We start from the raw sequence: 14,568 nt of genomic DNA, 5'->3' as shown, positions 1-14,568 counted from the left end.
CATAAAAGAAGAGGATGAAGTTTATGTTGCAGTAGAGGAGGAGGAGTAGAGATATTGGATAGGATGAAAATAGATATAAAGGAGGTTGGCAGCTCTCAAAGTTAACAATCACCCGGTCCAAATGGGATGCATCCTAGGTTGCTGAGGGAAGCCAGGGTAGAAAGAGAAGAAGCTCTGACCACAATCTTTCAATCTTCCTTGGATATGGAAGTGCTGCCAGAGGACCAGAGGAATGTTACACTCCTGTTCAAAATAGGGGAGAGGAATAAACTTAGTAACTACAGACCAATCAGTGTAACGCCAGTGGTGGGAAACTATGAGACACCATTGTCAAGGACAAAGTGACTTCTCACGTGGAAAAGCATGGATTAGTAAGGGATAGCCAGCACAGATTTGTTAAAGGCAAATCATGAAGACTAGCCTGATTGAGTTCTTTGATAAAGTAACAGAGAGGATTGATGCAGTAACAGAGAAGGTAGTTCAGTGAATGTTGCACCTATGGACTTTCAAAAGGCATTTATTAAAGTACCGCACAATAGACTTACTCGGGAAATAGAAGCACATGGGAATTAAAGGAACGGTGATAACTTAGTACAAAATTGGCTAAGGGATAGGAGGCAGAGAGTAGTTGTGAACAGATGTTTTTTCTGACTGCAGGGAAGTATGTAGTGAGGTCCTCCGGGGGACCACTGCTTTTCTTGTTACATATAAATGATATGGACCTGGGTATAGGGAGCATAATTTTGAAGTTTGTGGATGGTAAATAATGAACAAGATAGTAACAGACTTTAGGAGGGCCTAGACAGACACATGGCAGATACTGCGTATAAGTATGAATTGATGCACTTTGGGAGAAACAACATGGTGGAGCAGTATAATCTAAATGATAGTATTTTGATGGGGTGCAAGAGCAGAGGTACCTGGGAGTACATATTCACAAATCCTTGAAGGTAGCTGGGCAAGTTGATAAGGCAGTTTAGAAAGCATATGGGATACTTGGCTTTGTAACTAGTGGCATTGAATACAAAAACAAGAAGTTATGCTAAACCTTTGCAAATCACTGGTATTGTGTACAATTCTGGGTATCACACTTTAGGAAGGATGTCAAGGCCCTGAAGCTGGTACAAAGGTGGTTTACCAGGATTATACCATGAATGAGGAAGTTCAGTTATGTAGAGAGATTGAAGAAGCTGGGATTGTTCTCCTTAGAGCAGAGAAGGTTAAGGGGAGACCTAACAGAGATGGTCAAAGTTATGAGGGCTGAAAAGTGGGCCAGTAACCAGAAGTCATTGATTTAAAATAATTGGCAAAAGAACTAGAGGGGAAATGAGGAGAAATGTCTTCACACAGAGGATCTGGAATGCATTACCTGAAAGCATGGTGGAATCAGATTTCATAGTAACTTCCATAGAGCAATTGGTCATGTACTTCAAGAGGACTCATTTGCAGGGTTATGGGGGGAAAAGCTGGGCTGTGGGACTAAATTGGATAGCTCTTTCAAAGAGCCGGCACAGGCGCAATGGGCCAAATGGCCGCCTTCTGTGCTGTCACATTCTATGATTCTAGGTGGTTCAGGAATGTTTTGTGCGGCTGAAGTAGGGGGAGCCAGGGGCGGTAGTGGCCTAAATTTTCTTTGCAGGGCCTGGAAGAGCACTCCGACTCCTTGTGACCCAATAAAAATAATTTAAACTTTTCTAACAAGGCTTCCACTGGATGTCCTACAGCTTCTACTGGTCAGAGTAGCCACAGTGGACTCCGCCCAGTATATCATTAAAATAGCCTATCTGAGTGATAGGACATTGATTTGGATATATTTATGAGGCTTCCATCTGAGTCAGCCTCAACCAGCTGGCTTTAAAGTGAATGATATCAGTGTCGTAAATAGACCATAGAGAACTTAACTCCTGTTCTGCCCATGGAGGGAATTTCCCCTATAGAAACTAGCTATTCCTCTTCAGAATATATGAAGTAACAAACGGTCACCTCTCCTGCACAAAAATGCACAGTGCAATTAAATCCAAGAGTGAAATACGCTACATAAATCTACCCAATCCCTCCCAGCCTCCTACCTCTATCTCTCTCTCTCTCATGGCTTCAGAAGGACTGATAAAGTGGGGCAAGTCTGCCAATTCATACTTTACAACTCCTTGAAGTTCACCGAGAAGCACAGAAAATCAAATACACTGTATCTATAATTCATGATTGCATCAAGCTGTGAGACAGGATGTCAAATACAAAGGAGGTTTGTTACTCAGGGTGGAGTCCTCCACCCAGAGTACGCTCTGTGCCCTTGTTACCTTCAGTGCTTCTTCCAAGTGGCGTTTCATCAGTTGAGGGAGGGCGGTCGGTGGTAATCAGCAGGGGGCTTTCTTGCCCATGTTTGACCTGATGCCATGAGACTTCATGGAGTCCGGAGTCCATGTTGCAGACTCCCAAGGCCACTCCCTCCCGACTGTATACCATTGTGCTGCCACCTCTGGTAGGTCTGTCCTGCCGGTGGGATAGGACATATCCAGGTATGGTAATGGAGGATTCTGGGACATTGGTTAAAAGGTATGATTCTGTGAGTAAGGCCTAGAAATTGAAAGCATTAGTGCGGGCTGTTAAGGCCCGCTTTGGTGCAAAAAATGACGGTCGCCTCCCTTCTGCTTAGCAGGTCCCGCGGTGGCCACCATTTTCGGCAGGCAGGCAGCACTGCCAATGTTTGTGCTCACTGGGGATATGTAAATTCTACACGTTGTGACGTCAATGAGTGTGCAACACTCACCTGATGCCCAATCTTCCATTTTCAAGTTCGCTGCACAACTTACTGGCCTGTGTTAATTACGATCAACTGACCAAGCGTTCACAAGCAGAAAGAAGCCTGCAGCAGAGCTATTTATAATCATCATCATCGGCAGTCTCTCGAATCGAAGATGACTTGCTTCCACATCAAGAAGTTCACAGGTGTTTCAATGATGGACCTAAAATTCCAGGTCCGAATTAAATCTTGAAGGGTGGAAGATGCCTGGGCATGGATTTTTTTTTAAACGTGTGGTGACCGTTGCACACCAGCCACCACACAGGCTTGACCGAGCTCGGTCTAGCAAGGATTTTAACCAAGACGACTGGAGACCAGCACTGCTGCACACATATCACAGTGTGGGCTGGCCTGTGCTGCCCCTGGGTCCTCGCCTCTTCTGGGCCCCGAACTCACGCCTCTCCTGGGCCCCGATCATGTCCCTCTACAATCTCTCGCCGCTCCTTCGCCCCGACCTCGCCGCTCCTGCTGTACCTGCCCACGCTCCAATCACCGACCTGGACCTTGATGATGTCCCTCTTCACTGCCATTGCTCTTCTGCTCCAGCACGTGCTGCTCCCTGAAGTGGTATGCCGCCAGGCTGCTCCTTCCGCTCCCCAGCCTGCTCCGATGGTGCTCGCAGACCGGGGGCCGCACAGACTGCTGGGCTAGGCCACCAAGCTGCTCCTTCCGCTCCCCAGCCTGCTCCGATGGTGCTCGCAGACCGGGGGCCGCACAGACTGCTGGGCTAGGCCACCAAGCTGCTCCTTCCGCTCCCCGGCCTGCTCCAATTGTAAAATGATTCTCTTATCCACTGAAGTGTTCCTCCCCCGTTAACCGAAGGCCAAGTCCCTTCACATCCTCTTCCACCGCCTGTTCCAGTCTGTCCCAGTAGAATTTTGTCAACTGGAACAGTTGGTAATCGTCGCACTTTGTCAAGAGCTCAGTGATTGTAGATGTCATGTATGCAACCACAATGTAACACCAATGTATTACTGTATACACTCAACCTAGATGCACACCTTGACCACAAAGGGTGAACTTGTGGGAGACACTCCTTACCTGATCACACAGGTATGAAAAGCGAGGGCCCACGCAGGGTCATCACTTGGAGTCCAGTGAATAAAGAGTTAAGATCACAGAGTGACCTTTTCCCCAGAATGTGCCTCGTGTGGTTTCATGCTGTAGAGTAAGGACTTTACATTGGCGACGAGAAACGGGAATTCACGACCCACGAGAATGGCCACCGGTAACACAGAGGAACGGTACTGTGTTGGGGAATACTGGGACGATTTTGTCGAGAGGCTTCAGCAAAGCTTCGTTACAAAGAATGGCTGGGGGATGCAGCGGCCAACAAGCGAAGGGCTCATCTTTTGACCAGCTGCAGACCAAAGACTTACGCGCTCATGAAGGACTTACTAGCACCGAAAAAGCCGGCGGACAAAACCTTTGAAGAACTTCGCAAATTGATCGGGGAGCACCTCAAACCAGCGAGTAGCGTACATATGGCCCGATACAGATTCTACACCCACCGACGTCAGGAAGGACAGAGCATACCGGACTTCATAGTGGACCTCCGGCATTTGGCCAGCCTCTGTAAATTCACAGACGCCTGCAGTGGGGAGATGCTAAGGGACTTCTTTATCGAGGGCATCAGTCATGCGGGGATTTTCCGCAAGTTAATTGAGACCAAGGATTTGACCTTGGAAGCGGCGGCGTTGATGGCTCAAACTTTCATGGCGGAGGAGGAAGTGACGAAAATAATATACGCGCGCAATTCTGCCTCTAACGCGGCAAGGGATCAGGGAGTCAACATCATCAATGCGGCTCAGAGCCCCGCAGGCAGGCAGGGGCAGTTCGACACCCCCCAAGCAGCAATAGACCCCAGAGTAGGACTTCAACAGAGACAATGGCAGGCTGAACGGACATTCACGCCATCACAGCGGACAATGCGGCCCGGGATGTGGCCATTGACACCCACTAATAGGGTAGTTAAGAGCAGTCCAAGGGACAGTCAGCGCGGAATGCCTGGCCATAGTCCCTTTGTTCCCAACAATGGAAACTTTAACTCATGCTGGAGGTATGGGGGAAAACACTCAGCCAGATCCTACAGAATTCAACAGTTTGTCTGTAGGAACTGCAATCTCAGTGGCCATTTAGCTCAAATGTGCAGGAAGCCTGCAACCAGACTAATATATGAGGCGGATGGACCAGAAGAGAGTCCTCCAGGTTAGGATGTCTTTTGGGGTGAATCGATGGACGCCAAGGTTCAGCGGGTCCATGTGGCGAATATTCACAGTTCAAAACGCCACCCATGATGCTGAAGGTTTTGTTAAATGGTATCCCTGTATGCATGGAGCTGGACACTGGGGCCAGCCAGTCACTCATGGGCGTTCAGCAATTTGAGAAGCTACGGCTATTTAAAGCCAGTAGACCAAAATTAGCAGGTGTTGAGACACTATTACGGGCTTACACTAAAGAAATCATTCCGGTGCTAGGCAGTGCAATGTTGGCTGTCACACACAATGGGTTAGTGAATCAGCTGCCATTCTGGATTGTCCCGGGCAATGGTCCCGCACTGTTGGGGAGGAGCTGGTTAGCCGAGATGAACTGGAAATGGGGGGGATGTTCACGCAGTGTCATCTGTGGAGCGAAGTTCGTGCTCACACAAGTTCTGCAACAATTCGATTCACTATTCCAACCTGGCGTTGGGACTTTCAAAGGCACTAAAGTAGTGATACACGTCACCCCAGACGCCAAGCCAGTGTACCACAAAGCCAGAGTGGTGCTGTATGTAATGCGGGAAAAGATCGAGAGTAAATTGGACCGGCTGTTGAGAGAGGGCATCATCTCGCCTGTTGAATTCAGAGACTGGGTGAGCCCCATCATTCCCGTCCTAAAAGCAGATGGCTCTGTCAGGATCTGTGGCGACTACAAGGCCACCATCAATCGGGTATCCCTACAAGATCAATACCCGCTCCCGAGAGCGGAGGACTTTTTCGCCACGTAGGCAGGCGGCAAGCTGTTCACCAAGTTGGACCTTACTTCAGTCTATATGACCCAGGAACTGGCCAATGAATCTAAACTACTGACCACCGTCACCACACACAAGGTGCCCATTTGGAATTCGATCAGCGGCCGCGATTTTTCAATGAAACATGGAAAGCCTGCTTAAATCCATTCCTGGAACAATCGTATTCCAGGACGACATCCTCATCACGGGTGGAGACACCGAGGAACACCTCCACAACCTGGAGGAGGTGCTACGCCGACTGGACTGGGTAGGCCTGCGACTCAAGAAGTCTAAATGTGTGTTCTTAGCTCCTGAGGTTGAGTTTCTGGGCAGGAGGGTTGCTGCAGATCGGATTCGGCCCACCGAATCCAAAACAGAGGCAATTCGACGAGCACCCAGGCCCTGCAACGCATCGGAGTTGCGTTCATTCCTGGGACTGCTAAACTATTTCGGGAACTTTCTGCCGAACTTGAGCACGTTGTTGGAGCCGCCACACGTGCTCCTGCGTAAGGGTTGCGATTGGTTTTGGGGGGACTGTCAGGAATGGGCTTTTGATCGGGCGCAAAACCTACTGTGTTCAAACAAGTTGTTGACCCTGTACGACCCTTGTAAAAATTTGGTTCTTACGTGTGATGCATCGTCCTATGGGGTTGGGTGCGTGTTGCAGCAGGGCAATGCTGAGAGGGTCAACTACAACCTGTGGCTTATGCCTCCAGGTCGCGCTCTCAAGCAGAACGGGGATATGGCATGGTCGAGAAGGAAGCGCTTGTATGTGTCTATGGTGTAAAAAAAAAATGCATCAGTACCTCTTTGGTAGGAAGTTTGAGTTAGAGACGGATCACAAGCCATTAACATCCCTGTTATCCGACAGCAAGGCTATCAATGCCAATGCATCAGCTCGTATACAGCAACGGGCCCTCACGCTGGCTGCCTATGACTACTCCATCCGGCACCGGCCCGGCACTGAAAATTGCGCTGACGCGCTCAGCAGGCTTCCACTGGCCACCACTGAGGGGCAGCTGAGCAAAGCGCTGAAATGGTCATGGCTGTCGATGCCTTTGACAGCGCAGGCTCCCCCATCACAGCCCGCCAGATCAAAATCTGGACAAACCGAGATCCCCTCATATCCCTGATTAAGAAATGTGTCCTGAATGGGGATTGGGACCCACACACGGGAGCATGCCCTGAGGAGGTCAGACCGTTCCACAGACAGATGGATGAGCTCTCCATCCAAGCCGACTACCTACTATGGGGCAGCTGGATAGTTATGCCCCAGAAGGGCAGGGAGGCATTCATCCGGGAACACCACAGCGAGCACCCAGGCATTGTGCTGATGAAGGCCATTGCCCGGTCACACGTTTGGTGGCCTGGCATTGATTCAGACCTGGAACACTGTTCATAGGTGCACGACGTGTGCCAAGCTGAGTAATGCCCCCAGGGAGGCCCCGCTCAGCCCGTGGCGCTGGCCCACCAGGCCATGGTCACGCATTCATGTTGACTACACGGGTCCATTCATGGGCAAGATGTTCCTTATTGTGGTAGATGTGTACTCGAAATGGATCGAGTGCATCATTCTGAATTCATGCACGCCATCCACCACCGTGGAAAGCCTACGTGCAATCTTTGCAACCCATGGCTTGCCGGACATCCTGGTTAGTGATAATGGCCCATGTTTCACAAGCTACGAATTCCGAGAGTTTATGTCGGGCAATGGCATCAACCACGTCAGGACTGCACCGTTCAAGACGGCCTCCAATGCCCAGGCGGAACGTGCGGTCCAAATCATTAAGCAAGGTATGCTCAGGATTCAAGGACCCTCCCTACAATGCCGCCTATCGTGCCTCCTGCTGGCCTATACATCCCGACCGCACTCGCTCACGGGGGTCCCGCCTGCAGAGCTACTAATGAAACGGACACTCAAAACTTGGTTGTTCCTCATATACCCAGTCCTGACTGACATAGTTGAGGGCAAGCACAAGTCACAAAACGAGTACCATGACCATAATGCGAGGGGGAGATGTATAGAAATAAATGATTCTGTATTCGTCCTCAATCACACCATGGGGCCCAAATGGCTTGAGGGTACTGTAATTGACAAAGAGGGGTATAGGGTCATCGTGGTAAAACTCAACAATGGTCAGATATGCCGTAAGCATCTGGACAAAGTTTTAAAAAAAGGTTCATTATTGACACGGAGGAACCTGAAGAAGACCATGAGATGGAGCTCAGAACACAGCCAGTGAACGAGCAACAAGAGCATTCAAAAGAATGGACAGGCCGGAATCACCACAGGTGACAGACACTCATGTCAGTGTCAACAACCAGAGCCCCAACTGCGGCGCTCCACGAGGGAGCATAGACCACCTGAAAGACTAAACCTATGATCCCAATAAGACTTTGGGGGGGGGTAGGTGATGTCATGTATGTACCACCACTGTATTACTGTATACACTCAACCTAGATGCACAAGGGGTGAACTTGTGGAAGACACTCCTTACCTGATCACACAGGTATAAAAAGTGAGGTCCCACGCAGGGTCATCACTTGGAGTCCTGTGAATAAAGAGTTCAGGTCACAGAGTGACCTTGTTCCCAGAATGTGCCTCGTGTGGTTTCATGCTGTAGAGTAAGGACTTTACAGTAGAGTTCGGATCTGTGTCCATTCTCATTTTTGTTAAAGATGTCGGATTTTCTCCCCTGTTTGGACCTTCAGCCATGGTGGTGATAGGTGTTGCCAGCTATTTAAATGGATCATTAGGAACACTTTGCAGCTGACATGCTTTTTCAGTTTGACTGGCTCTGTGTAACTTTCTGCAACTCTTGCAGCTTTCTAAAATTGTTTCAAGTTCCTGAGGAGACAGGGAGTGTTGGTGACAGTGGAGAACGCCTTCATTCTTATTTAAAAGTTTCTGCTCACACCACTTACTCAGTCATGGCAGTAGGCCTGCAGCACTAGGCCACAGAGAGGAGGGAGGGAGGGATGGCGGGGGGATTGGTCAGAGGAGGAGCGGGGACGGCGGGGGGGGTGAAGGATCGGGACTGATCGGAGGAGCAGTGGGGAGGGGGCTGTAAATGATTGGGGGCCAGAGGGGTTGATCAGAGGAGCTGGGAGATGGTGGGGACTGGTGCGCATCAGAGGGCTGGAGGAGCAGAGATGGTGGCCGGGTGAGCATTTGTGGAGCAGAGGATGGGGGTGCAGGTGAGCATCGGAGGGCCGGGAGCAGCACAGGGGGACAGGAGCAGCAGCATGGGGTCTGGAGCAACATGGGGAAGTGGGGGTGGGAAGGCCTCGTGGCGGGGAGGGGGGGGGCGGGAATGCGTTTGGAGGCCTGGGGGAGAAGGGATCTGAGCCCATGGGCAGGGGGTGGGGAGCGGAATCAGCGGCTTGGGGAGTGATCAGAGTTCTCGTGACGACGTCTCCAATCACAGGGGTGGGTTAGACAGGGACGCTAGATCCAGAAGGTAAGTGTAAAGGCATTTACCTCCTGGATCCAGCAGTCCTCGCCTTACTTTAGCTGGCGGGTTTCACAAGGCCTGCAAAACCTGACCAGCCGTAGCTAAATTTAAAATGGAGGTTAAATCTGAGGCATGCCAGCCTCATTATGAAATTTAAATGGCATACCCGCCTCCTGACAGAGGGTTGTTTAAAATTCTCCCCAAAATATCTGATGGGTCTGCCTTTTTCTTCATTTTCAGATGCGTGATATTATTGGGGCAGCCACTTCAGGCCAGAATTATTACCAAACCTCTATGGACAACACAATGACGTACATGAATACATATTCAGTTTCAGGATATGTGCAAAATCGTGTGCGTAAATGGTATGAATACACATGGGAATCACAAGGTTTGCTGGGTATGTAAGCTGAGCCCACGCTATGCTTCCTATTTCAGAAATTTCTCTGGTGGCTTCTTCGACATTAAAAAAAACAATATTTCTTTCAGATGCATCTGAGCTATTGGAAAATATGCCAACAAAGATGCAGCTGGCCTTTGCTGTTGACGAAAACTATGCGATCGTCAGCAAAGTTGACCTGTTTAAGGTATGTATGTAACATGTTAACCAGTCTGCTAAAAATCAGCATGTGTATGTAACAGAATTTATTATTGTCTTTAGTTGACTGGATTCTGTCTATACTATTAACTATGGGAATCGTACTGAGAAAATTTCAGATGAATCACGAGATACAGCTTTTAAATTGCAAGTTCTCTGCGAGTTACTTTTCGGACACTGTTTCACATGTCTGCATTAACTTCCTACCTGAGCTATTTTAATGTATTTATTAACTCATTTAAAATAATAGAATACATGGAAGTTTGATGCAAACATGTTAATCAGTCTGCAAAAAAATCAGCATGTGTATATAGCAGAATTTATTATAACCAACAATGTTTCATATTGTTTCTCTATTAGTGTGACAATCATAAACAATGCTTGTTGTCTCAGAGCTAGTGCTCTATCAACGCAAAAGTAAGAGGTTGCAATACATTTTTCTTATTGATCCTAATTTTAACATATGAATACTTTCATCTCTGCTATTTTAGTCGAGGTGATAATCCACATTAATGCATCTACTTAAAAAGTGGTGAGAGAACTTTCAGACAACACCTTAAATGTTCATACACAAGGATTCCACTGTAGAATGTTAGACCTTGATTTTAATTCTCCCGCCTGCTGTAAACTAGGAGTCATCATCATCATAGGCAGTCCCTCAGAATCGAGGAAGACTTGCTTCCACTCTTAGCATGAGTTCTTAGGTGGCTGTACAGTCCAATACGAGAACCACAGTCTCTGTCACAGGTGGGACAGATAGTCGTTGAGGGAAGGGATGGGCAGGGAACCCGGTTTGCCGCACGCTCCTTCCGCTGCCTGCACTTGATTTCTGCATGCTCTCGGCGACGATACTCGGAGCTCAGCGCCTTCCCGAATGCACTTCCTCCTCTTGGGGCGGTCTATGGCCAGGGACTCCCAGATGTCAGTGGGGATGTCGCACTTTATCAGGGAGGCTTTGAGGGTGTCCTTGTAACGTTTCCTCTGCCCACCTTTGACTCGTTTGCCGTGGACAAGTTCCGAGTAGAGTGCTTGCTTTGGTAGTCTCGTATCTGGCATGCGAACTATGTGGCCTGCCCAGCGGAGCTGATCAAATGTGGTCACTGCTTCAATGTTGGGGATGTTGGCCTGGATGAGGACGCTAATGTTTGTGCATCTGACCTCCCAGGGGATTTGCAGGATCTTGCTGAGACATCGCTGGTGGTATTTCTCCAGCGACTTGAGGTGTCTACTGTATATGTAGTCACAGTGCGAATTTCGTCCCCTTCGGGGCACAACGGACATGATTTTTGCAACGCAACAGCCACAGGAAAAATGCAGGGAACAGCGCCAGCCCTTATACATGGCCTTCTTCGACCTTACAAAGGCCTTTGACACTGTCAACCTCCGTTTCGGATGCCCCCAAAAGTACGTCACCACCCTCTGCCTGCTCCATGACGATATGTAAGCCGTGATCCTTACCAATGGATCTATCACAGACCCAATTCAAGTCCAGACCGGGGTTAAGCAGGGCTGTGTCATCGCCCCAACCCTCTTCTCAGTCTTCCTCGCTGCCATGCTCCATCTCACAGTTGATAAGCTTCCCGCTGGAGTGGAACTAAACTACAGAACCAGTGGGAAGCTGTTCAACCTTCGCCGTCTCCAGGCCAGGTCCAAGACTACTCTAACCTCTGCCATCGAGCTACAGTACGTGGACAACGCCTGCATCTGTGCACACACAGTTGAACTCCAAGACATAGTCGACGTATTTACCGAGGCGTATGAAAGCATGGGCTTTACGCTAAACATTAGTAAGACAAAGATCCTCCACCAGCCTGTCCTCGCCACACAGCACTGCCCCCCCAGACATCAAGGTCCACGGTGTGGCCCTGGACAATGTGGACCACTTCCTCTATCTCGGGACCCTCCTATCAACAAGAGCAGGCATTGACGGCGAGATCCAACACCGCCTCCAGTGCAGCCTTCGGCCCCCTGAGGAAAAGAGTGCTTGAAGACCAGTCCCTCAAGACTGTCACCAAGCTCATGGTCTACAGGGCCGTAGTAATACCCGCCCTCCTGTATGGCTCAGAAACTAGGAGTAGGTAAGTGCTCACTTCATTTTAATTGCCACCTACCCCCACCTGGTTTATGCTCGACACCTGGCTAGGCTAGAGTGGAGAAAACCTACCTGAGTTCTCACTTCTGATCACTATCTTACTGGAAACTGTGTGTATGTGTACAACAGGCGAGAACAGGATGGGCTATGCAGTGATGCCTATCGTCTGAATAGCTTAGCAACACATTGCTATTCATGTGTGTTGGCATGAATTCTTAAGCAAAGAACCCATGTAGCAGTTAAAATGGAGCTGGGGACTTACCCACTCCATTTCCACTGACCAACTGCAATTTTATATTCTGCCACAAGCTGGCAGGGTCCTCTTTAAATTTGGAGATCGGCCTCTGAGTACATCATTGGGCCTGATCTGCAATTTCACTTGTGGTCTGAGCATGGGAATAATTGTTGACTTCCCCGCCAGACCAACCCTGCCAGGAACATGAGTCAGGTCAAGAATAGTCCTAGTAAGGCAAGTTATTTATTGTGTTTTTTAAGCTTCGTTGAGGATCCTCGTGACCACACAGGAAACTTTAAGCTTCCCGTACTCCGGTAACCCCCACCTATCCATTTACCTTAGTTCCAGGCACAGTTCTCAGTGACCTCCTCTGACCTGCATGATTTAACCGGCCGGACAGCTGCTCCCAAAGACTTGATGGCCAAAGACTCAATTTTTGGTTGGGAAATAGGCAAACAAATGAGGCCCGGCCATTAAAATCAGCCGAGCCTGCCTGCTACTGCTCCCGGACAGACAACTTCTGCCAGATGATGTGCATTGTTTGAATGCGCATAACAGTTGCTGTGGATCCACGCACGGTCATATATAAAATGAATTTGGTCAATCTCAACTCACTTTCTATATGTGAGTAGATCCACAGCAATTGTTATGCGCATTCAAACAATGCACATAATTTGGCAGAAATTGACTATAACTTAGAGATCCCATAAAGATGGTGTAATGTATTTGCTTCATGGGTTCTTTGCTTAAGAATTCATAGCAACACATCGCTATTAAGAACTTGTTGGTTTATTATCAAAGGTTTAACAATCACACTACACATTATCAGTTCATCCACCAGGCTCACAACCACCTGCCTCATCGTGGATCCCCCGAACCTAACTGGTTAGGGTTTTATTGAATCTTGTGAACATCCCGTGACTGGCTAAGCCACTCCCAACTTAATAGCTCTGCAACTATTTTAGTTGATAACATTAATACAAGTGCCCCCCAATTAAAGGGGGGGGCACTAAAACCAACACAATTAAACAAATTAAACTTTGGACAGTAAACTTAAATCAAATTAAAATTTGGTTGCTGGCGTTGATGATGCACTCCAGTCCCTCCAGCGCCCACCTCTCGCGGAAGGTAGTGAGCGTACCAATAGACACCGCGTGCTCCATCTCCAGGGACACTCTGGCTCGGTTATAACCGTGGAAGAGAGGCAGGCTGTCAGGATGCCCAGGAGCAGTCCTACGAGGAGGCCTTCGGACCTGCCCGCTCCCCTCCGCACAGGGTGTCCACAGATCAGGAGCATGGGACTGAAATGCAATCAGAATTTGAGGAGCAGCCCCTTCAAATAATGGAAGAGAGGTTGCAACCTCACACATACAACATAAACATGGAACACGGACTCCTACAGACCGCAGAAATTGTAGGCGGCCTGGGAGTCCGTGAATCGACTTAAAATCTTATTGCATGGGACTGCTCCGTGCAACACTCTCCAGGCCAAGTCCCCAATAAATAAAGGGAGGACTCCCACGTAGAGAGCACGCAATTGGGGACCCTCGCCTCCTCCGATCGGCAAGATGGTGCGCTATAGTGTGTCCGGACAGCAGACGAGGATGGCAAAGTGGAGAGTGTGCAAGAGAAGCCCATACAGGAATCCCCTCTGCACAGAACTGAAAGGCACGGAGGGGATTTCCCAGAGGAGGCTCAAGTTGTGAGGCACCGGCTCCTGAGGGAGGTTTTGGGGCTTGGCGTCCGGACGAGGGTTAGTTCGGAAAGGATCGCCTCACGTGCTTGAGCATCCTCGACACACCTAACGGAGTCAGGGCCCAGTTCTGCTTTTAGCGACTCGATGGCATTGGCCGTCAACAGCTCTGCAAACCTGTAAGCATGCTCACAGGTGCATATATTACAGATGGTTATTGTGAGAAAAGGAATAAACCATATATGCAGAGTAAGGGTCCTTTTGAGGTTGGCTGTAAGGCAGAATATTGGGACAGAGTTGAGTAAGTTTACTCTGCTTCTAAAACTGCTCCATGATGACCTGGTACCAAAAGTATTTTATTTCCAGCAGTGACATTCATCACTTTAAGAACCAACAAAGCCAAATTGAAAATATATCTTTTTGTTTATAAGCCGCACACTATTTATTGTTAATGATAAAGAAATGCCGTGCTCCAGAGAAATTCGGGGCTAGAAATTGCATTGGCTTACCACCCGGTTTCTGGCCGGTAGTGGCCATTGTGGGCGATAACCAGGTCGGCGAGAAATTGCCCAACTGAGTTACACCGGCGGTTCCTCAGGGAGCGGACTGCCGGCGTGCACCATCCTCAGATCGTACTGGCCGATATTTAGCTCAGCGGTGAGCTATAGGTAAGTATGGGAAAAAAACGCACGAGAATCAACAG

At 48.9% G+C, this 14,568-nt stretch overlaps 1 protein-coding gene across 1 annotated transcript in view; it reads left to right on the top strand.

Moving 5' to 3' along the window:
• The window catches only part of cngb3.1 (cyclic nucleotide gated channel subunit beta 3, tandem duplicate 1), a 283,664-nt gene that overhangs the window by 192,126 nt on the left and 76,970 nt on the right, over window positions 1-14,568 (top strand). The window contains exons 10-11 of the mRNA XM_070886506.1: window positions 9,488-9,647; window positions 9,737-9,834. Of these exons, the coding sequence (XP_070742607.1) occupies window positions 9,488-9,647; window positions 9,737-9,834 (258 nt within the window). The remainder of the gene's footprint in view (window positions 1-9,487; window positions 9,648-9,736; window positions 9,835-14,568) is intronic.

The sequence above is a fragment of the Pristiophorus japonicus genome, chromosome 1 (genome assembly GCF_044704955.1).
Source record: "Pristiophorus japonicus isolate sPriJap1 chromosome 1, sPriJap1.hap1, whole genome shotgun sequence".
Taxonomy (NCBI): domain Eukaryota; kingdom Metazoa; phylum Chordata; class Chondrichthyes; family Pristiophoridae; genus Pristiophorus; species Pristiophorus japonicus.
Note: the sequence above shows the minus strand (reverse complement) of the source record. Positions and strands in the feature narration are given on the sequence as shown.